The sequence below is a fragment of the Leuciscus leuciscus genome, assembly GCF_965113295.1.
Source record: "Leuciscus leuciscus genome assembly, chromosome: 9".
Classification (NCBI taxonomy): Eukaryota; Metazoa; Chordata; class Actinopteri; order Cypriniformes; family Leuciscidae; genus Leuciscus; species Leuciscus leuciscus.
Genome location: NC_138733.1, coordinates 17,944,154 through 17,967,564, shown reverse-complemented (window position 1 = coordinate 17,967,564; position 23,411 = coordinate 17,944,154). Strand labels below are relative to the sequence as shown.

The window sequence follows — 23,411 nt, the reverse complement described above, 5'->3', positions numbered from 1 at the left end:
TGTGTTTGTACTGTGAATGATATTCTAAGGTCATCAAATAAAAGCTACACAAAAATATATTTGCTACTCTATTATATTTATTATGGTAACACTTTGCAATATTCCATTTGTTAACATTAACACAAAAAAAGATAAAGCATTTATTCATCTTAATGTTAATTTATTAAATCTTAATAACATTATTTAATGGACCTGAGCTGACATGAACTAATCAATGAACAGTTGTATTCTGATTTATCAGCGTTAAAGATTATAAATTATTCATTGTTAGCTATTTTTAGTCAATGCATTAACTAATGGGACCTTATTGTAAAGTGTTACCGTTATTATATTAGATGCAGAATAATGTTTAAAACACAAACTTGATCTTGGTGGGATGTGACTTGAATTTAATAAATAAGTGTCATTTCAGATGTCAAACACTGCCATTTACAAATCTTCTATTTTTAAAAGTTTTGTCTTAATGATTTTGCTAAAAATGAATTAAACAATTTCAATAAACTATACAGGAAAAATCCTGTGATGCATGAGGGTTCGGAAGTCAGATAAGAGTGGAAAGAGGTTACACTTACGTGGTGACACATTAATGCTCTTATTTACAGAGCCCAAAACATTAGAGACCATGCAGGACACAGTGAGATTGACCCTTGGAATGATAGTGATGCTGTATGTGACTATGCCATCCACATCAGTACTCTCACCAACCTGCAAATACAGCACATAACATCAACATTAAACATTCACAGCTATTATAACTTGACATATTTAAAACAACGAAATGGGAAGTACAAGCTCTTTTGTAAAGGATTATGGTCACCACTAGAGAGCGCTATTGCCCTGTGCACTAACAGTTTCACTTTTAAGGAGGCATGTACTTAGACAAAGAGAAAGCAGAAAGGTACACAGGCAATGAGGTAATGCACATCTGATGAGTTGCACTGACAGCTAAATTTGTACCAATACAGAACCACATAATACAGGATGTATGTAAAAGCCTCATCATTTTTAATTGCTTCCTGCATCCATTCAAGCGCACTACTTGTCTGGTGTGTTTGAATAGTGACCTTCTCCTAGTGCATCCTGATATGGGTACTATAACTGCTTTGTTTAACAAAATACATTCTGACCCATTGTCACTGCTGTCACAGTGAGAACATCTTTAGCAATTCAAAAATGTGCTGCTAGCTTTTGTCCAAAATAAGAGATGCACAGTTTTACTCTTTTCAGATTCTTTCACTGTTGAAAGCAGCAATAAACCCTGGAAGATGAATTCTAAAAGAGCTCAGATGCTCAGAAATGTCATAACAAAAGCTTTAAGGAAGGCTTAGTTTCAGGTTTTAATAATAATAAAAAATCTACTTAAAAAGCCAAAGAAAGTCCTTTAGTTACAGATTGAGACTAAGAAGACACGCAGTGCATTTGATATATAAAAATATACATTTAAAAATATTACAGATGGAAATCATATTAGTTGTCTTCTATCACTGCATCACGATTCACAGTGAACAAATATAATTTCGCTCCTTGCTTTGAAAGAATGATGCCATGTTACCTTGTCCCCCAGTGATCTGCATTGAAAAACATGAACACCTGGCAAATGGCCTTTTGTTTTTCATGAATATGAAAACAGCAAATTTATTTAGAAATATTCCAGTTTTTTTTTCTTTCTAAACAAAACATGCCTTCTGGGGAATATTGTTTTTATTGGTGAAAAGTTTTATTGGAGGTTTTTCCTGTATCCTCAATTTAACTTAACTTTTGTTTAATAACACAAGTCAGCTCTCTAATGACATCATCATCATCATCATCATCATCATCATCATCATCATCATCATCATCATCATCATCCTACTCCAGAAAGTCATTAGGTATTAGCAATGGCAAATATTTGATGAATTCTGTGATGTTTTGTGAGTTGGTTGGAAAACCTTTAACTAGCTTGACCAGAGCATATTTCTTCATATTACTTCATAACAAGAATGAAGTGTGTCAGATAGTTCAGACTTACATCTGTGCCATTGACACTCCACTGTACTGTGGGTTTTGGAAAGCCTTCAGCCTCACAAGTCAGGACCTTGTTCACGTTTCCAACATCACGCTTCTTGGTCAGTTCCTTGATCACTGGAGAACCTGCAAAAACACATGTCATCAGCTATCAAAAATGGTCATTCAAAAAAGCATTTCTATGATTTACAATGGTTACAACGCATTTGGAATGTGGTCAACAGCTAAAGCAAATGCATACTTTATTATAATAGAGATGCACCGATTGCAAATTTCTTGTCCGATCCCGATTTTTTTTTTTTTTAAGTGTGACCTGCCAATTCCGATTTTCTTTCAAAGAACTATAATTGACAGCATATACAAAAAAAAAAAGTCTTTCTTCAGTGAAAACATTTATTTTCATTAAAAAAACAAGTAAAAAGACAGTAATAAAATAAGACCAAATACATTTCAAACAACAGCACAAATAAATCAAATAGAATAAAGAGAGAAATATGAAATAAATACAGCTTTGGTTTATCAGGTGGGTATACAGTATATTCAGGTAAGAAATATTAAGAAATTAAAGTAATCAGATGTAAAATAACACTGGAATTGTAAAAATTAAATACAGATTAATGCATACAATTAGTTACACAAGTTATTTTGTTAAGAGCAGAGAGTGATTTTCTTTGTCTTTTGTTCTTTTATTAACATGACAGACAGCAGCAGGAATATTAGACCGCTGTCACTTTAAGAGTTTGTGGGATCCAATATACTGGCGTTATCTTCCTCAACTAATTAGGTTCCAAAACTGACTGTTTAATACTCGCCAAGACGGGCATTTCGACATAATTTTGTGTGTATTTGACCATTTAAGCGCAGTAAGCCACTCATTTTGATACTTGTGACTCACAAGCTGCTTGAGACTGAGAGGAGGCTTGTGCGCTCCACTTATATAGATCAGTGGTGCATGCTTTTTGTGTGAACGCCAAACCTGCGGGAATTAGTAAAATTATGCGGAATACAAAATCGTCCGATTCCGGTCCCTGGCCGGTCGATCGGTGCATCTCTACTTTATAAATTCAATATTCATCTTACCTTGAACTATTAATTCAAATGTTCGTGTCTTCTTGAGGCCAGCCATGGAAACAACACACTCATACACACCAGAGTCGGAGTACTTCAACTTTTCAAACTTGGGCTGGCTAGCCAGCTTGTTATTGCCCTAAAAAAAAGTTTCAGCATTTATGAATGACTAGAAATCAACATAAGGTTTAGTTTTTTATAGGGGTGAGTACTCATGTGTGCCCTAGTTTTTAATGACAATATTTTATAAGAGATATTCACTTTCTACCTTTTTCCAAGATGTTTGTGATGTTCCTGAAGCGCTAACGTTTACGGTCATCTCAAGACGCTCGCCAAGTCCCTTGACAATTTTACCAGCGGTGCTAAGAACCACATCAAGATCTTTTGGAAAAAAGACAGAGCTAACGGTCACATTTTTTACTTTGAAAATCAATCCAAAATATCTCAATTATTAAAAAAGAAAGAATCCAGAAGTATTTCCTTACATTCAACTGTGATGGGTACAGAAGCCGCCATATCCTCACTGTCCACCAGAGAACATTTGTAGTCTCCAGTGCTTTTTCGGGTGACATTGGTCAAGGTGTATGTGTTGGAGTTCTCCACTGTCTTTTTCTCTCCCTAAAGATAAAGAAAGACAGATTTAGCAGCAGTTTGAGTCGAAACGCAGCCATCGTTTCCTGACTGACGACTAAGGAACGAACAAAGTGAACACCTTGAGTTAATGGGTTAACCTTGAGCCTTGGTTAAAGCCGCTATATAAATATAAATAAATACAAATCTGAGAAGATTTACCTTCATGTAGAAGATGTAGCTAGAAGGTGGAGGGTTTCCGTCTGCAGTGCATTTGAGGGTCACGTTGTCCCCTTCCTTAAAAGGACCCTGGGACACCACTTGAAGACTGACCTTCTCGGTAGGGTCTGTGGAGAGAGGGTTTGTGTAAATCAGGGAGGACAGCACAGCACAGAAAAGCCCTGCCAGAGCCCATGCAGATAAGGGCACTTCAGAAAAGCTCCTTATGAGCCAGAAGAGGTCCTTCAGCTCAAGAGTTGAGGCTTTGGGAGTGCTCTCGTGGTGTGAAATGCATTTGAGAGTTAGCAGTGGACTAGTACCTTCACAATAATAGCCAGAGGCAAGACAAAACCCCATTCAACATCTAAACGGCCTGCTCCTGAAAGGCCAAATTACATATCTTATTGGACGAAATTCAACAAGCCATTTGATTCTGATAAGGCCTCTTTTTCATGGCTACTTCAAATGGAAAGAGGGTTATTGTGAATAATTCTGTGAATTATGCTCAACATTAGACAATTAACCACTTCAGTTTTGAATTCATTTGCTTTCAGTGAGATTGTTTGGAACTGAATTACAGAGGAAAGTAGAAGGATTATGATTAAAAACTTGCCAAAAAGGCACAACATTATCCAAATACTATAAGAAAGAATAAGAAAGCAGTATAAGAAAGATACTAACAGTTCACAGTGAAGATAAGAGGGGAGGAATCCATGTTAGCAGACCGGATGTGTTGAATCTGACAAGTGAAATTGGCACCAATGTCTCCCTTCACTGCTGTATACTCAAGGTCAGATTTTGTTGAAGACAGTCCCGTCGCTTTATCAACATCCACAGTTGTACTGATTTTAATGGCTGAAAAAAAAGAAAAGAAATAAAATTGATAAAGGGAAATAAAATTTAAAGAAATAGCACCTTAGAATAAAACTAAATCTGTAACCATTTACTCTTTAATAATTTGAAACTGACCCTTATGCTTTTACAAACTTTTTGACTTTCACACAAATGGAGAACCACTTTTATGATCGTTTTATGGTGCTTTTTCCTCTTTTTCAAAGTTGGAAAGCATCATTACCCATTATTGAAACAGCATTGAAACATTGAGGTTTTTATTTATTTAATTTGTGTCACACAGATTTGGAATGAAATGAGGGTGAGTAAATGATGGCAAATATTTGGGTGAACTGCAACTTTCACCATATTTCACTCTACCTGCTCCATCAGACAAAAGTGGAGTTTTGTTCTTGAACCATGTGATGTTGGCAGCTGGATTGGCACTTTCAGTACGACACTGCGCTAACTGAGACAAAAATAAACACCCCAAACAATATTAATGCAGATATTAAGAGGACTTATATGTGGATTTATGTGAAACTTCCAGTGCACAGTGCATATAAGAATCTGTCAAGTCTTTAAATCACATTCATGCTGTATTTACTGCAAATAATATTTCATCCAGTGCTCAGTGCTCGCATGTTGTGTCTAATATATACACATACCTTGGTTAGTTTGCCAACTGCCATCGCAGTCGTTTGGTTTGTAATCTGAGGTCGTGATGGAAGCTCTGAAAAGAGAGGAAACTGTTAGACAGTGTAGTTCATAAATGCATTCAATAATATTAGCACTTAGTTATCAGAACTTCTATCATTATACATATGAAAAAGTTTCTATTGTGCACGATTCTTACTGTAAATGACCAGTTGAACAGGGTACTCAAAAATGTCATCTTCCCCCACCACCATGCAGGTGAAGGTTTTCTGATCTGCCATGGTCACTTCTCTGATGATGAGGCCAAAATCTTGTTTGATACCGACTCTGTTCTTGTAGTTCGCATCGTTTGAAATAGAGGCATTCTGACCAACATGTTTCACCAGAATGTTGCCATCGGTGTCCTAGTGCATGTAAAAAACATGTTTAACAGAGACAACGACAATTGCGCCATTCATACATTGACATTCATGTTCAAGTGTAAACACTGTGGCTCTGTAGTGCTTTTAAAACAAATTAGCCACTATCATTAGTTTGGGGGTGGGATTTCTTGTGAAGTCTACTTTCTTGAGTAGTTTGTCTTAACAATAATAGAGAGGGAAGTGGCGATATATGTAAATATTTGGGATACCAGTTTGGAAAGTTATTTTTTTAAACTCCAGAGAAATGACACACTGTAAATTTATGAGAGAAAAATAAATAAGTAAATCTCAAACTTACGTATTTCCATTTAACAAACCCTTCCATGACACGGCCATTGTTGCATGGGATTTCAACAGTGTCTCCATACTTTCCAGTGACAGTTTCCAAGCCACTCACTAAAATGCACAATAAAAAAAATTAAAAAGTTTGACAGTGAATACAATGCGTTGTGAAAACATCCTATGATGGAACACACAAAGTCTAAAGTAAACCTAATCAAATAGACATATATACAATGATATTCTCATTTTGTTATAGGTTTGTATTTTGCAACTAATATGCTTGATTTCAGGTCAAGAGGGTCTTTGCAGTGTTATTTTAATATTATTTAAATATTACAATTTGCCTGGGTGATTTGAATATTCAAAGAGTTTTTTGCTAAGAGAATGTCTTTGCTGAAAGAGAGAAGTCTTGTTCTCTGACAAACAGTCACTAAATAAAATAACTTAAGTTTTGTTTAACAATTTAATGACGCAAATATCGGCAGGTAAAAACAAAAACAAAAAAACTAACTTTGTTTCAAACATTTTTATCTCTAGATTTTTAATAGAGGTTTTTATGGGAAAAAACACTTATGCTACTCATTTTTTAAATGAAAAACGAACGTTTCTGTTGGCCATTTCAATCAGACTCTTTGGGTTTTCAGTACACATCAATTTGACATGAGATTCACCTGAAACTAAATACTCAAATTGGAAAAAGGCTTTGAATCCAATTTCTAGACAAACACCAAAGCAAGTAAAACCGGTTTGATGTGCCAACTACACTTCTGAGAATGGGACCTCAGCAGTTGGGATGGATAACTGTCAACAGAAGGCCTGATAAAAGTATGAGATAAGATTGAGGCTCAAAACCGCATCCTTCTGACAAAATTCCACTGAAATGCATCAAGAAATGTAAAGCTTGACTGAACCTTCCACACAACTTATTTAGGATTTACTGTAAAAGTTCAAAGTTAATTATTCTGTAGCAAGTTTTCTGTATATAAACTTCCATCTTGTGTCTGGAAAAACGAAAGGCATACAGTGTACAGGTTCATTAAATGTCAGATGAACCCAGTGGGAGAGAAAAGATTGTGCTCAAAGCCCTCACTGCGGCCTGTGGCCACACAGTTATTAGCTTCATTGTTATGCTAAGATACATTTCTGTCTTACTGCTAAGTGGAGTGTGGTCCGGATGTATGGAGATGTCATAAAACTAGATTCAGTTCCTGGCCATGTTTTTTACAAAACCTGTAAGAGCAAGGATGTACATTCTAATAATTTCTAATGCAACTAATCCACTTCATATAATATGGGCTGGAAGTTAATATGCATGTTAGCAACATGGATCATTATTATAAGTATTCTTTTTGGAATACTTCATTCTGATGGTCAATTGCGCCTTTCTGTAGAAACCCAAGTACCAACAGATCACTTCTTCAATATTGTGATAAAAAAAATAATAAAAAAAAGTAGGACAGGGACTTGGTCCTACGCAATTGCTGTTGACTGGATTTTGAGAATTGGGCGTTGCACTCAAAAGTGAAGGCAGATCAATGCAATCCTGCAAGGGTGGAGTTTAAGTGGACTAATGATTGGAAAAGTCCTTTGTACATCACTAGAGAGAAGTCCAGAAGATCCAGACATTTTTATTAAATGTTACGAGGTCAAAACAGTTTTGAAAATTAGACACGCACTGATGAATTGATCACAATACGATCAATAACATGCATTTAGATTTTAGAAGATAGATAGGGTGACTTTCCAGTTCAGCTTTATATATTTTTTATAATGGCCCCTACAATTTCACCACTGTCCCAGGCAACTCCTGTGTCACTCTGATGTCTCTTTTCCCCTCACAAAATAAATTACTATGTACAGTAAAGCTGGTCAGTGCTAAAAAAAAAAAAAAAACCTTCAGGATCATACAAGACCCTGATGACGAATCTGCCGGGTTTGTTTTTGTGATTAAGACCTTAACTGTAACAATACATTTGTAAGACCTGGAATGGACAATCTGGATCTACACCATTAGATTTCAATCAAACAGCTGTCTGTTTTTTTTAGCATGACATATATGTTGACTTGGAGTGAAAATGGAGCATTAAGTAGAAGAAGCATAAAGCAAATGGATGCTAGCTGACACACTAAAAAAGCAAAGGATTGAGTGTCAAATTGCCCTCAGAGCTACAAAACCAGCACCAGGTGAAGTAAACAAATGGCACAGGCCTCCCAACCCCCTCGTCCCTCTGCTCTTTGTTTCATGAACAGGTGCTACAGCGGGAGCTTCTCCATGCACCTGTTGTTAAAACTCTATGTTGCTGAAAATCTCTTGATGGAAAACATCTATTAAAATCAGAAAAATGTCCAAAATAAAAAATAACAACAATATAATTTGGGAAAAAATGAATAATCTTGTGGTTTCAGACTTGTGGACCTTATTTAATACATTAAAAAAATTATACTATGTTTATAACTAAATAAACATTAAATGTTTAAATGAAAATTGTGGACATATTTCAATAAAATCAACAATTAATTAATTTTAGCAGTCAAATTGAATGCCATATAAGGCTCAAAGAAATACAATGGCTCTCACAGGCCAAGAGGATGTTCGTAAACCATTAACCTGAGGATGAGTCAGTTAAGAGATCATGTGTCCATTGTTGCCAAGAACAGCCCCGCCACCATGGTGAATATCCAGGAGACACAGACGACCCGGGAATTGATTTGGAGTCTGTCTTATTACACCAAATGTCCTTCTTTACTCACTCCAACATACAAGAGCCATTAGGCTTCCTTGAAAATGCCATAAATTATGTCTACGACGGGCCTGAAATGGCTCTCAAAACAAAACTCATCAAGCAGGTTGGACTCATAAGTGATAAGTGCACTCAGAAATCACATCCATTAAGTTCTAAATTATGTATTTGATAGCAGGGCCCCCCGGGGAACTTAAAGAATGTCTGCGTCTGACAGTAGATCATGGCAGATTCAATAGTGACCCAGAGGATTCACCGACAGCCCCCCCCCCCATTCGTGAGCGGCTATTAAACTAAATAGCGAACTATTAACAAAATACAGTCATGCAGCTTCCGTAGAGGTCCATTAACCCCAAAAGCAATTTACTAGTTCAAGGTTATTATGACAGACTGTTCATTCTGCTGCCGCTGCAGAATCTTATCTTATCTTAAATTCAAAGCTCTAAAAAATTGCTGGGTTGTTTCAACCTATGTTTGGGTCAAATATGCACAAACCCAACCATTGGTTTAATTTTTAAACCCAATGGGTGTTTTTGTCCATATTTGACCCAAACATGGGTTGAAACAACCCAGCATGTTTAGAGCGATGATAAAGAAAAGGAAAAATCTTTAAAAATGTTGTTAAACCGTGTGCAGATTTATTAAAAACAAAGTCTTTGTATTCAAGTTGGTTTAAAAAAAAAACGTGCACACCATTTTCAAGAAAACTTTCAATTTATTGAAAGTTTTGCTAGAAATATCCTAAATTATTAACTGATATTGATAAATATACAAAAATGAAAAGTTGCACCACATGATGATCAGAACTAACTTTGCCTCATCATAAAAAGGTACAATTAACTGATATTTCAAGAGACTTAGAGACCATGACTCACCATCATGAGGGAATTAGAAGATCAAATATGATGATAATATACTTAAGGTTTCCTTTTCAAGAATTTCATTCTTTTAATGTGGCTTCTTCATTATGATAAGATCAAAATATTTTGACTTTACGGGCCTAAAAAAATATCAAGATTTATTTAATTTCGAAATTAAAAACATTCTTATGACAGAAGATATGTGAATTGCATTTTAATGTATTTTGTAATAAATTATTAGATAACATAAATAAGATGTCATGTCTCATGTCATTGACCCGATTACATCAGGTAAGTTATGAGATCCTGGTAGCATTTGAGAAATTAAGGTCAAAACAGCAAGTTTCTAAGATCATCCAGGTTATCAGTTAACCAAGGTATGAACATACTTAGACATGATGGCACGCAGTATAAAATTAATAGACACTTTTAAACGTAAAACTAATGAGCACGTTGAGGCAGTCAGTCTTGACTTCGAATCTTCACAAATTTATGTTCGAGCAATTAGACTCAGAAGTTTTCGTGTGGTCTTTGATTAACAACATTCCCTAACATCAAAGGTGTTCTGTTAAACATATCTCAAAAGCATTTCACAAGACAGCAAGGTTGTCTCGTATTTTTGCATGGACAGGGAGAGCACCTTTATCTCTTCCTAAACCAGTCTCCCTGCTCCCTGATGCCTCGAGGCTACTGGCATTTGCATTCCACAAGATCCTGGAGGGGCCCTTGTGTTCACAACATCAGCATTTGCTTGCAGCCACTGAAATACCAATCAAATTTGGTGCCTAAACACAGAGGTCAGCGAGCTTGCATTGAGAGTTAAATGAGCTCTTTCTCTGGGCTCTACAAGGGCTGGCTCTCAAGTTGTGAGAGGGCCCAAAACAATTCCATCCTATACAGTGCTTGAGATGGGGCAATACACAAACCTCCACTACGTGTACCCTCGCTTTTTCTTGCTTACCGGCAATGCTGTCTGTACTCTGACCGCCCACATCGAAACATAGAACTATTAATTAACCATATACATCGCGCATTCTGAGCTTTTGTAGGCTGTACGACCTAAACTGACCAATTATCTGCCCAATATGACTGAAGCCCAATTGTTTAATTTTGCGTGAGTGGCGCGCAAATCACCTTAGGGGCGTTCCAAAAGTGTGATAAGATTTGCTCAAGCTGTTCCTATCGCGATGATGATTCTATTGAGAATTTACATTAAAACGTATGGAGAAAGTCAAATATGATCTAAAACAGCCACATAAACTAAAAAGACTGATGAAAAGAGGACTCCTTTAACTTTAACTCCTCATGACCACCCTTACTAGAATTTATCACATTCTGTTGTATTTATTGCAGTAAATTTTGACTAACTTGTAGAATTTATAATAGATAATCTGTTAAAGTCCCCCTGTAGTCAATAAATGTATGCCTTAAAACTCATTTTTGATCATCAAAATGACATTTAAACGTTTATTCCTTGAAATTTTTTTTTATTTGTGCCTTAAAATAGCTTGAATATAACTCTACACCCTTGCCTCATTTAGTATACGCGGTTCTATGAATATGCAAATTGGCCCCGCCCCGTCCCCACTCACTCACACCAGCTCAGAGATCCACTCGTTGCCGTGATTGGTTACAAGGTAGTTTGTGACGTCAGAAACACCAGCGATTTCAAACCGTGTTTTTGAGACTGTCTTTGGTTCACCGCAGTTTTAAGGAGAAAATACTTAGCAATGGTGTTGACTTATGCATTTGCACATGGTTTGTCTTAGATTAAATATTAAAAACACCACATAGACATAAAACACATTAAAAGCTTGATTTTCACCACTGGGGGACTTTAAGGGAATAGATTTTTCATTAAAGATTTATATTACAACTGTGGCATGTTGTAGCTATAGTTTCTAAATGGGTTGCTATTTTTCATAAATACTACAGATTAAAAAAAAAGAAAGAACAATGTTAACATTGGCCTAAGCATGGGAAGCTTGCTTGATGAGGAGCCATCAATGGCCTTACCTGTAATTATAACATTATTGTAATAAATTCTATAGTTAAACAATTACAAGAACTATGTTACTTTTTTACAAGGCCAAATACAAGTTAGATGAGCTTTAAAGTCTGGACCTTCTTGAATTATTGACTAAACAGTTGTGTAAAATGTATTCAGCTAATAATGACAGATATTAGGAAACCCCTGGCTTTCAGATGTTCCAAGAGATGACAGGAAATTAACATTTTCAGTATAACAAAATTTTAAGTAAAGATTTTAAGTAAGTTTGACTTTACATGGCACTTTGTAAACAAGTGATAGTATTACTTCATTGCAGTTATGTTATCAACCAACTTTGCATGTGTGGATGATACCACAAAAGGCCATTTTGCAAAAATAAATAAAACAAATAAATAAACATCACGAGGGAGCATGCCCTGGGACCCCGTTAAACTGTTCACACTTCAACCTCCACAATGTTCAAACCAAAAACTATGCCCTTGCAACTGGGGGGGCTGAGGGGGAACAACCTCACCAACAACCCACCCCCCTCGGGAGTACCGGCACTTTTGTTCCCCACTTCAAGCACTGGCTCTATATATAGACCCCCTTTATACCCGTTTAAACAAAAGTAGAGCAAATATTGATTTCAGAAAGCATGGCTGGTGGGTGTGTGCTGTGCAACTGTGAACTCCACTCTGCAGGGAGTGAAACAACAAAAAATAGACAGCGGAACTTAGGGAGTACTAGCTCAAGGCCTTTTCTGTCTGAGTGATTAACTCTCAGGAATTATGTTAGGTTTAAAAGTTTCTGACGTGATAGTATGTCACTACTAATGAGACTGTTCTCTCTCTTTTTTCTTTTTCCTCCACTATGATGCTGTGATACAACAAATCAGATCTTTTTCACATTCCTGTGTAGTTCAGGGACTGGCCAGGTTTGTAAAAAAAGGTCACGAAGGTCCTTAACTGTCTCCTTCTTCATTATTCCTGTAGCCTAAGGGTCTACATCTGCAGAAAGCTACCTAGAAAACAGCTTAAATGCAGTATAAACACTGCAGACTTTGAAGGAACTTCAAAAAAGTATTTTTAAACCATAACTTGGATTGAAAATTGGTATTTATTGATGAACTACCAGAGCAGAGACCTTTTCTCTCTACATATATTCGAGAAGACATGATCCTAATAGCTGCTAAAAAAGAAAACACCTTTTTTAGATGATTTTTAGAATGCAAATCATCATAATCATCAATGTAAATGTATAGCTTCAACTGACCCACATATCCAGGAAGTGTAAGCCACAAGTGAAAGTGGCTATAACCAAACAACTCCCACACAATTTCCAGTCACAATAATAATAAAACAATTTTTTTAAATCATTAACTCCAGGTAACTTAGTACCCTTAACTGTATAAATCTGAAAAGTCTCACATTGTAAAAGACATTTCAATCGATTCCCACCTTCTTAAGTAGCCTACACGAAATGGATTCAATTCCAATCACTTTAAGGAAGAGGTCACAACCATGACGCACCTCTTTGATGCCACTAAAATTTGTATATTACATATAAATCGTGTTTGTTGAGAACACTAGAAACCTGTGCCATTTCTGAAGGCCGCCAGGTATAGCTCTCATGTTGACAGAGAGCACAGACATCTGGGACAGGTGCGGCTGTTGTTCACTACCTGTGCAGGCATGCCAGCTCAAAAGCAGACAACATCAAAGTTCCCACTAAAGAAACATTTATTCTTTTCTGAAAAAAAAAACATGAAAAAAAAAAAACTTCAAAGTTATAATGTCAAAGGATTATTGGAAAGAGGCCAAAAGTGCTGAAAAAAAGGAAACATTTCAAAGGAACAATCGAAGCATCTGCCTTTTCACTATCAGTATGCGCTAACCCGCACCACATTATAGTGGGTCATTAAACGCCGACTTTTGAACTGAAAGATGTTTGTTTTTAAATTCAATGCGATTTCTTTTTGCAACCAGCTTTACTTCCGTAATCTGATCGAATCGGTTTAGATCCAGGATTAATCGGCTTCTGCTCAGATTCGGGAATCAGAAACTGCTGAGATTCAGGAATCTTCTGCATATAATCTGATGAATATTTCCAACAGTCCACAAAATCTGTGACATCAGCAGAAACGTGAAGTCGTTTCAGTGGAAGAGCAAGTTAGCTACATTTTGTTTAAAGATTACAAAGACAAACAGTCTTATTATTTGGAATAGCATGGACCAGTGAATAATTTACTGGAATCATGAATCATTAAAGCAGCTTAGACGGGAATGTAAAACAATGTTTTAAATATCATCATCATCATCATCAAATACTCACCCTCATGTTTATATGTGAATAAAAGCCTAAATTCAATCCGTTCATCATATATAGTGATTGTGTCTCTTCAGAAAATGTAGACTAAACTGCACAATGCATATGGAATCGTTTTATGAATCTTTTGAAGCGACAAAGATGTAGTTGTGTGGACTATCAATGGAGGGACAGAAAGCTCTCTCTTTATTTGTGTTTTGAAGATGAACAAAAGTCTTGTGGGTTTGGAATGACATGAGGGTGAGTAATGGATGACAAGTTTTTCATTTTTGCGTGAACTCACCCTCCCTGTATCAGTATTCAAATATTCAAATTGCCAGCTTGATAAGAAACAGGCCAATCGCACAGATGAGAAGGGCCATAAATGTTAAGGGCGGGCGATCACTGAATTTGGCAAACAGAAACAGAAACTAAGTGCACACAATCTACACTTATATGCAACAACATGCTAAATAGAGTTGTACTACTGTGTTTTCTACAAGAACTCAACATCACATTTGTGAATATGAACATAAACTTTGGAAATACTTGACATATGTCAGTTTTTAAATAGGATGTAAAATGCTGGTGTTAGAATATTCATCAGGAGACAGTCATAACCTAAAGTATATAAAAATGCGTAGTATGTCTGTACGTGAGGTAAATGAGCTGGGGTAATGTTCATTATTGAAGACCAACCATCAAAACATTCAGCTAAGGAAGCTAAAACGAGACCCACACTTTGGCTAACCACTTAAACATATCTATGACATCACTAAGCTAGCCGATCATGGTTTAATAAAGCCGACTGCTGCAAAACATAGCACCCATGTCTAGTTGTTTAAAGCAGCTCTGAAAACCTGGCTTGAGATAGCCCTATTTTATCGAGACAGCCCTATTTTATTGAGACAGGATCTTCTCGGGGCTCCTCCTAAGATTTCTGTGATTTTACAATAGTACCAGAACTTGATCTGACCAATACTTTCAAAGAATCAAAGTAGAGGTTGACTGATACGTTTTAAGGTGTGGTGACATAAGCAAAATTTCGGTGAATTTTCATAAGAAAACAGGTCCATTATCAAAAGCTTAGCAATATATTAAGCACAGCTAACACAGACGTCACTTTCAAACCAAGCAGCTTTCTGTTGGTCAACTAGGCAAATCCATGAGACAAACTTGAACCAGTTGCAAAATCTAAGAGGAGAAAACTTTTCCCTGCACGCAAAATTCCTGATTGCATGGAAATGACTGGATTTTGCCTTAGAAAATTCACCAAACAATGGTAAATGTGGCCACACCTTTAAAGATTAACCAGCACAGCTAGTTGCATTTCGGATCAGTTTTTAACCAAAACATATGTTTAATAGGTTTACTAAAATAAAAAGAAAATGCTACCTGAGCACATCTGATCACATGCTTCAGAAGAGGCAAAGTTTTCATTCACAGTATTGTTTCTAAAAACTATTGCATGATTAACTGATTATTAGCCAGATTTTCCCATTTAAGCTATCAGTATCAATCAAACTAAATCAATCATTGCATTTAACGCTAACAGCTCTGGTGAGAAATGCAACCAAAAAAAAGATGGATCCTATGGCGGAAACCAATGAGATTATGAAAGCACTTCTGCAGTATGCAAATAAAAGTAAACATTTTAAAACAACTGAAATATTCTGTCAGGTTATGCCTAAAGGGGGATCTTAAGAAGGAAACGTGATGCATGAGGAAACAAGCAGAAGTGAAGGGGCAGGAGTAAAAATGATTTCGAATTCTGCCTCTGGCTTCACCTTACCCGAGATAAAGAGAGAGACAGAGGGGGGGGGGGGGGGGGAGAGAAGGCGGGAAAGGAGGGGTAGGCAGCTTTATTGTAATGGTGGTTTCATTTCCTGAATCCCGGCGCAAACAGTGCAGGATTAAGAGCTCTCAAATGAACATATAAAGTACAGATGCTTCCTCCCAGCTGCTACTGTGAAAACACTGAAAAAAAAAAAAAGTTATCTTACAAAATTACCTGAAGTAAAAAATATTAGAAGTATTCAGGTTAAAGACAGACACGAGTATTTGCAAACCAAATACATTTGCCTCGACCTCAATGGGGTTAAAGGGATAGTTCACCCAAAAATGAAAATTGTCATCATTTACTTAACCTGTTCCAAACATGTACGAGTTTCTTTCTTCTGTTGAACACAAAAAAGATATTTTAAAGAAAGTTGGTTGTCAAACAGTTGATAGACCCCATTGACTTCTACAGTAGGAAAAAATACTATGGAAGTCAATGAGTGCCATCAACTGTCTGGTTACCAACATTCCTTAAAATATCTTCTTTTGTGTCCAGTGGAAGAAAGAAACTCATAAAGGTTTGGAACAACTTGAGGGTGAGTAAATGATGACGATTTCATTTTTGGGTGAACTATCCCTTTAACAAACATCTATTGTAATACATACAATTTAATACTTCAGTCTCAATGGTGCTTTTGAAATGCATGAAGAGAACAGAAGTATGCACTGCAGTAATTCATATGTAACCCAATGTCTTTTTCAACAGAAGTGCATGTAAAGGAGCTGGGTGAGATAACGGCTTCTCGGTGGGGAGTATACAGTTGAATTTAATTACAAATGGAGAAGAGTCTGTGGGAGATGTCACAATCGTACACGCATTAGTTAAAAAAACCTGCCGAACAATATAGTCAGCAGGGGTTCGAAGGAGGTCTTGGCGAAGCCGAATAACAAGAGTGAAACAACCTGACTTTTTGTCCCAAAATGCAGGGTAGACCCCAGAAAGTGCACTGGAGGTTACAGAGAACCGTGGGGGACTTCATGCATCTCAATGGACGCATTTCTGCAAGTCAAGAGTGCCACTGTTAAGCACACACACGCCTATCCTGTTGTAAAACAATGTGTCTCCTCTCTTTTGACTGGACAATTGCTCCCTTGTCTTGCCTGATGACAGATAAACTGGTTCCTATGAAGGCCACTATGAAAAAGAGGTACTTCTGCAGTAAAGAGAAGAGTACAAGCTAGAGGATGACAATAGTATTTCCACAGTAGTACTTTCACTGAGGGAAGCATATTAATAAATGCATGAATGGACCAGCCCTATAAATTGCACAGAGGACCTCTAAACAAAGTAAACAGCCCTTTGATGCACTATATTTGCTTTCTTTTATAATGGGACAATAAAACGGAGCAATATTTGATGGTGCAATAATGCAGACGGGTAACTCTAAGTGGGTGATTCACCTTTGAATAAAAGATTCAAAAAAGTCTCATATAAATACATAAATAAAATTCTTTATATAGTCTAAATTTACTGAAATCAGAATTAGAATTAAACTTCCATTCAACATATGCCCATAAAGATAATGAGAATATGCAAATTAGTTCTGCAATACAAAAAGCAAAGTTGCTTGAAGACAATTTCTCACCAAAAATAAGTCTGACCTTGGAGACCTCAGTACTGCATTTTCAACAAAATCTGTCTTAACTTCAGTTTATCACTGAAGGGCATGTTTCTTAGAAAAAAATGTGAAATTTTTGCAGCAAACTGACAGAAACCCACCAGCTAAACTAGAAACACAGGGTGTGACATTGCAGATGGTGTGTTTTGAGGGGGGTTGTGGGGGAGGGGTGGAGAGAGAGAACAAAAAACAGATGCTGCACTAAACTACTGGTTGTAAACTCAGTTTGGTCAATCTAGTAACCAAACAGTCACGGGTGTAAATGAAATAACACTGACTACTAAGAATGACTCAAACAGTCACGGGTGTAAATGAAATAAAACTGACTACTAATAATGACTCAAACAGACACATGACCAAATCGTGACAAATTTTCCTCTGGGAAGAAAATTAGTAAGAATCTGTTTAACAACTAATTGTATTCGAAGTAGAATTAACCACTGCTTTTAATGATTACAGTCCAACTTATCCAGTACTGGTTTATAGAATAAAAAAAAAAAATCCTCTCTCTCTCTCTCTTGTTACAACTAAGGACAAAACCGCCACAACTCACTCAACGTTTAGGCTTGTCTTCCAACCCAACAATCTTTCAGCACATGACACACTATCATTATGCTTTTGGTTTTCCAGCCCAAAAGGCGAATGAGTCTCTATAAAGTTGCACTGTTCTGGTCCTTAACAATAATAGATGTTGACGAGCCTTTGTTTTGTGTCCTTTATTTCCTTACCTGAATGCTACTGCTGCACTATACGACAACATGCGCTATGAAAACCAGTGCCCCAGTATTTAAACACGCGACAGACAAACAGAGAGACACACGAAAATTAAACATACACAGGCACACTTAGATATTGGCTTAAATTAATTATTAACGGATTTTAACTACCGATAAAGGTTTAACTTGCACCGCATAATATCCGACAGTTTTTTTTTTTTTTCACAAGCGAAACAGGTGCAAGCAAAAAGTAGCAAAAGGTGGGGGCGGGACGACAAAAAGCGTGTATCGAAATAAATGTTACTTTTATACGGAGAAGACCATATAAATGAAGTGATATTATGTTGCTGATAAAGGAAGTAAATAATAGTTTTGTCAAAGCTTTGGAAAGAATTCCAAGTGAAACTGACGCGCACGTTTTCTCTTAAAAAGGACGTGATAATTTCATAACGTGGTGCGATCATTCTCTAAGCTCTTACAAATGATCTTAAAAGTAAAACTGCTCAGTTCTTTCACTTGTCCATTTCGTCTAAAATTACGTTTGCGAACGTTCTAAAATTTTAATAAAATAAATATATGTAAAAATGAATTACCTTGATTTATCAGGCATACGGTGAGCAGACACGTTAAAAAGGCGGTACAGTGCATCTTTCGGCAGTCTGGGACTGTGTTGCACTTAATCTTGAGAAATAATATCCTTGCGTTAGAGCGTCCTTGCTGGATAATGATGTAGAAATTACAGTATAGGCAGCGTAGGCTACGTCAGTAAAATTCAAACTTTGAGGTTGTTCCCCACGTGTCTCATCTGTTGAAGCTGTGATGGGCGGTTATAGGTCTGTCCTTCAAGCTCCTCCCTGCGCTGTGGACATAACCTACTAGAAAACACTTTATGACACATCTCTTATCTTGTCCTGTTATCTAAGTTCTGTGGCTCTAACTTTAGGCTAGCCTGCTATAGTATTATTTGAGTAATGTTTGATTTGGCAACATCAAACCATGGCTGTGATGGATGGAAGACAACATTGGTTCATATGAAATGCACTATAAATTTTTGTGTCCTTGCTTGAATGCTTAGGACTACCTCAGAAAGTTAAGGAATGATTATCTGTAAACTTCCAAGAGAGCTACAAAAGGACTTACAAATGATTTAACTTATTTAAAATACTAAAACCCACAATAAATCAGACCTAAATGGCCTGAAGCATATGATTTGCCATCCCACTTCTGCAATTTTCTTCCCACATTCAGCAATTTTTAAACCAGACAAAAATTTGAATAGGCCTATCGTTTTGAACGATGAGAGCCTTAGAGTCAGAATAGACCACTAGTCTATGGATATTAAGCAAAATCTGAGTATTATTAAGTTTATATGTCAAAAACAATCAATAGGCTATTTAGGCCATTGCTTTGTTGGTGACAAACCAACAAGCACAATTTTTTTTTCCAATGGTTATTTACACGTGCCTTGACATACATTTTAGACATTGCAGCTGTGTGTGACTGCAAGGCTGCAGTAATATAGAGCTAATAATATTAGCTATGCATGCTAATGTTATTTCATTAATCAAATTATGTGCAATACATAAAATCAGCCGAACAGGTTAAACCGGGAATGAAAGAGCCTTTAGAGAATCTCCTTCAAAGCCTGATTGAACAGTAAACCTGGTAAATCAAGTGAATCATTTGCATTTTTCTTTTTTTCTCTCTCTCATTATCTACCCCTCCTCCCTGTTAGCCACCAAACCACTTTTTTTCTCCTCCTTTGCATTTTATTGCCCCAATATTAGCTGAAATCCCCCATCTCTCTCTCTCTCTCTCTCTTTCTCTCTCTCTCTCTCTCTCTCTCTCTCTCTCTCTCTCTCTCTCTCTCTCTCTCACACACACACACACACATCTCAGTGGCAGGTGGGCACACAGGGTGGGGTGTTCCCTCATTTCATTCGGCTTGCATTGTTCTACCTCACACCTCCTAATGGCCTGCCTGATAGATACGAGACTGAATGCATGGGGAACAAAGGCAAACCACGACGATTCTCACTCTCAAAGGAGAGCCTATATAGTTCAGAGAGAGTTCATAAACAGGGCACATTATTTATCTTAATGCACATTTTTGTTTTAGGGGTTTGTTGTGTTGTTATTATAGTGGTGAACCCCTTGCTAAGAGACGTCATTTCACAAATGATTATGTTTTTTGCTTATTGCATGCATTCAGCAGATGTTGCAAAGTCCCATGAATAGTTGTCGAAAATGTTAATGGTGACACCTCAGACAGGGTGAAATGATGCTGATGAGAAGCTATAGCCTCAAATTAGAACAATAAGGGGCCCAAAAACATGCGTGAGCTTCACATAAGATTGTCTGCAATTATAAGTGTGAGAGAGGGAAGCTGTCCTCCAATATGCTCAAAGAGACAGAGAGTGTGAATGAGAGTCTCTAAGCAGCAGAGCCTCATTAAATGTATGTATCATTGAATGTAATGGAGGGTGGGGGCCGAGAGTGGAGGATGACATTTTGACCCTGACGTAATCTACAGGTCTGTGGGAGGTGTGGATGCCCTTAATGACCTGCTCAGTGTCAGTCAATAGCCAAACTCAAATGCATGAATGCTTCATTAGTTCATCTGACTGGGCTTGGCAGTGAGAACATAGCAGATTGGCTTGGTCTTTACTTTGCATTTGCATTTAGCAATAGTTGTATTTTTTTTATTAATTTAAATTTTTTTTCTATTATTATTATTTTTATTTTTTTAATCTTGTCCCACATATCATTATGAAGTAGTGGTTCTATATGCTAATACATATTATATATTTTTTTTTTTTTTCAACATAATATTTGTTTTTATATTTTTAGCCGATACTATTTATTATAGCCTATACAATTTACTTATTTATTCCGAACTTTCACAACCCTGTTCATGAGCTTGTTCATAATGAAATGGGTATTTAAATGAAAGTTTTTGTGACTATTCAGGTCATTGCGTCATCCATGCGTAAAAAGAAAATGACCTCACTGGGCCTGAAAATAGTGAAACAGATCATTTTCACTGAACCTTTATAATCAGATAATATTTCAGACCTTTGAGGCAGAGACCTGTTAAAACAAACCAAAAAAAAGAGCATAAAGACATAAATAGGAGAATAACATGTTACTTACCCATAATTTTGATACTTTCTTTGGGGCAGGGAGTTTTGGTTCTTTTTTCTCCTTATTGTGATGTGGTTTGAAGATTTGAGGGGCTTAAAATAATCACATTATTTCAAAGAGATGAAAAATGACAGGTTCATTGGACAGTTTCATGACATTACCTGCCTGTGCTAAGCTGTTACTGTTTTTATTTCTTGCCGTTGTGGCTCTGGGGGACAGATCCAGCACAAGACCTGGTCCAGGTGATGCGCACATCTCAGAGATAGAGCCCACAGCCTTGGGTCATCTTTAGAAGATATTCCAGTCGCAGCGAGAACGACTCTCAGCCTCATGCTTTGAATAACAAGGTGTCTCTCCTGCATACAAATTCAACAGATTGTGTATAACATTTAAGCATGTTAATGAGGAATGAGGAAACCGGAACAGTCGGGTCAGAGTGTTCATGGCTCTATAACTTAAGTGAAGTTATCTAAAACAAATACATGAATGTGTTCAAAACACCATTAAGGTGAGTGAATCCATATTCACTATGTGAATTTTACAGTATTGACTTAAGAACTCATAAGGAAAGTGAGGTAGTAATTGTTGCATGTGTGCCCTTTTCAGTACTTAAGTAATTTAAGCTTCCTAATGCTTACAGGAATCAATCAATTTGTGGTCTGTAATGGTTGGAGACCATCTCATAATTTGTGAGAGCTTCAGCATGACCCAGCAAATGCAAAGCGTCCATTAACACAGAGTGTGTCGGTTAAGAGCCCCCGCCTTCTCATACTCTATAGACTATGAGTTTATAGCCCCACTTTCCCCCAGGGTTCTTTCCCCCCCCCCCCCCCCCTTTCTTTGTAGATTGTGGCATATCAAACTGTGCCATTATAACATTTCCAATGAGGGCTTTTTATTGTACCTGCACTTGCACTACAATTATGAGGTGTTTTCCTTTTCTGTCTTTTCATTTATTTAGCATTTTAAAAAAGGTTTAACGATTTCATGTAACATAAAACAGCTTGCAATTCTTTTGTAAAATTCGAAAGGGCAAAGAATTTGTGTTTTTATTGTTTGTTTTTTTGTGGTGAGGTAATATATGAGAACCTTTATGAAAGGATTATGATGGTATGGGCATGTAAATATTTGATAACTTCTGAAAGGACCTAAAAGGCAGACCACATGTAGAGAACCTTTGATTTCTTTGATGTTCTGATACTTTAAAGACATCATCCTGCCGTATAATCTTTCCTATAGTCATAACATTAACCTTAAACTGCATAATATATTATATTTCACACTATACTAACCTTTCAACACACTGTCATAAATACATTAAATAAATTAAACTCAAAATATCACAGCTACAGTTTTGTCAACCTTAAAGTGCTACACAGAAGTAAAATGTTTAGCTTTGTGCAGTGAAACAAAAATAGTTCAGAAAAGTAAAAAAACAAAGGCAACACCTTAAATTGCTAAATCTTCTTTAGCATAAATTCAACAACAGACCTCTTGTTCAGCGAATCAACTCTGACATTTCTCTTTAACATGATCAATATAAAACAATTGTCTGCCCATAAGAAAAGGCTTTTTACAACATGAAGATGTTGTATATATAATAAAGCGAAAAATATGAGCAATGAACATCAACACCTAACCGTGATGATAAGAACAATCATAAAAGCATAAAATAGTAAAACATTAATCCTTCAATAATTTATTAATGCCGTAATGCATGGAAATCACAATCCCTTAACGAAACAACAGTGTTTGTGGAGATGACTCTTTGTTATTTCTGTTCTGCCAAGATTTAGCTGAACATTGTTGCTGTAAGTTAAAAAGACTAATCTCTGCCTCACTGACCATGTGTGGTGTTTATAAGTGCTCTTAAATACTCTCAACATGTACACAGACTTGTTTTGTGAACATTGTGATGATTGCTAGTCTAAAAACAGTATATTTCATTTGAACTAATATTTGACATACTCAAGATGACAACCAAAGTACTGAAGTTAAATCTGTATTTGTCTGAAACCCTGTTTAGCAGAAACACTTGAACAAATGCTTATGGCTAACTGCTGCTTCTTCTCCACATCCAAACAAGTTTTTTTTTAAAGCCTTGTTTTGTGAGAAAACCTCAAAAGGATTGTGTGAGGGGAG

At 36.6% G+C, this 23,411-nt stretch overlaps 1 protein-coding gene across 2 annotated transcripts in view; it reads right to left on the bottom strand.

Moving 5' to 3' along the window:
• The window catches only part of alcamb (activated leukocyte cell adhesion molecule b), a 24,534-nt gene extending 5,595 nt beyond the window's left edge, over nt 1-18,939 (bottom strand). The window contains exons 1-12 of one of the 2 annotated variants that reach the window (XM_082179798.1): nt 18,719-18,939; nt 6,070-6,167; nt 5,549-5,753; nt 5,361-5,425; nt 5,074-5,161; nt 4,543-4,716; nt 3,865-3,989; nt 3,558-3,690; nt 3,341-3,453; nt 3,085-3,211; nt 2,009-2,130; nt 573-705 (exon numbers count right to left, since the gene is read on the bottom strand). In XM_082179798.1, coding sequence (XP_082035924.1) covers nt 573-705; nt 2,009-2,130; nt 3,085-3,211; nt 3,341-3,453; nt 3,558-3,690; nt 3,865-3,989; nt 4,543-4,716; nt 5,074-5,161; nt 5,361-5,425; nt 5,549-5,753; nt 6,070-6,167; nt 18,719-18,773 — 1,438 coding nt within the window. In that variant the 5' untranslated portion in view covers nt 18,774-18,939. Of the gene's footprint in view, nt 1-572; nt 706-2,008; nt 2,131-3,084; nt 3,212-3,340; nt 3,454-3,557; nt 3,691-3,864; nt 3,990-4,542; nt 4,717-5,073; nt 5,162-5,360; nt 5,426-5,548; nt 5,754-6,069; nt 6,168-18,148; nt 18,637-18,718 lie in introns of those variants that run through there. The other variant, XM_082179799.1, reaches the window with a different exon arrangement.
• Nucleotides 18,940-23,411: the final 4,472 nt, after the last annotated feature.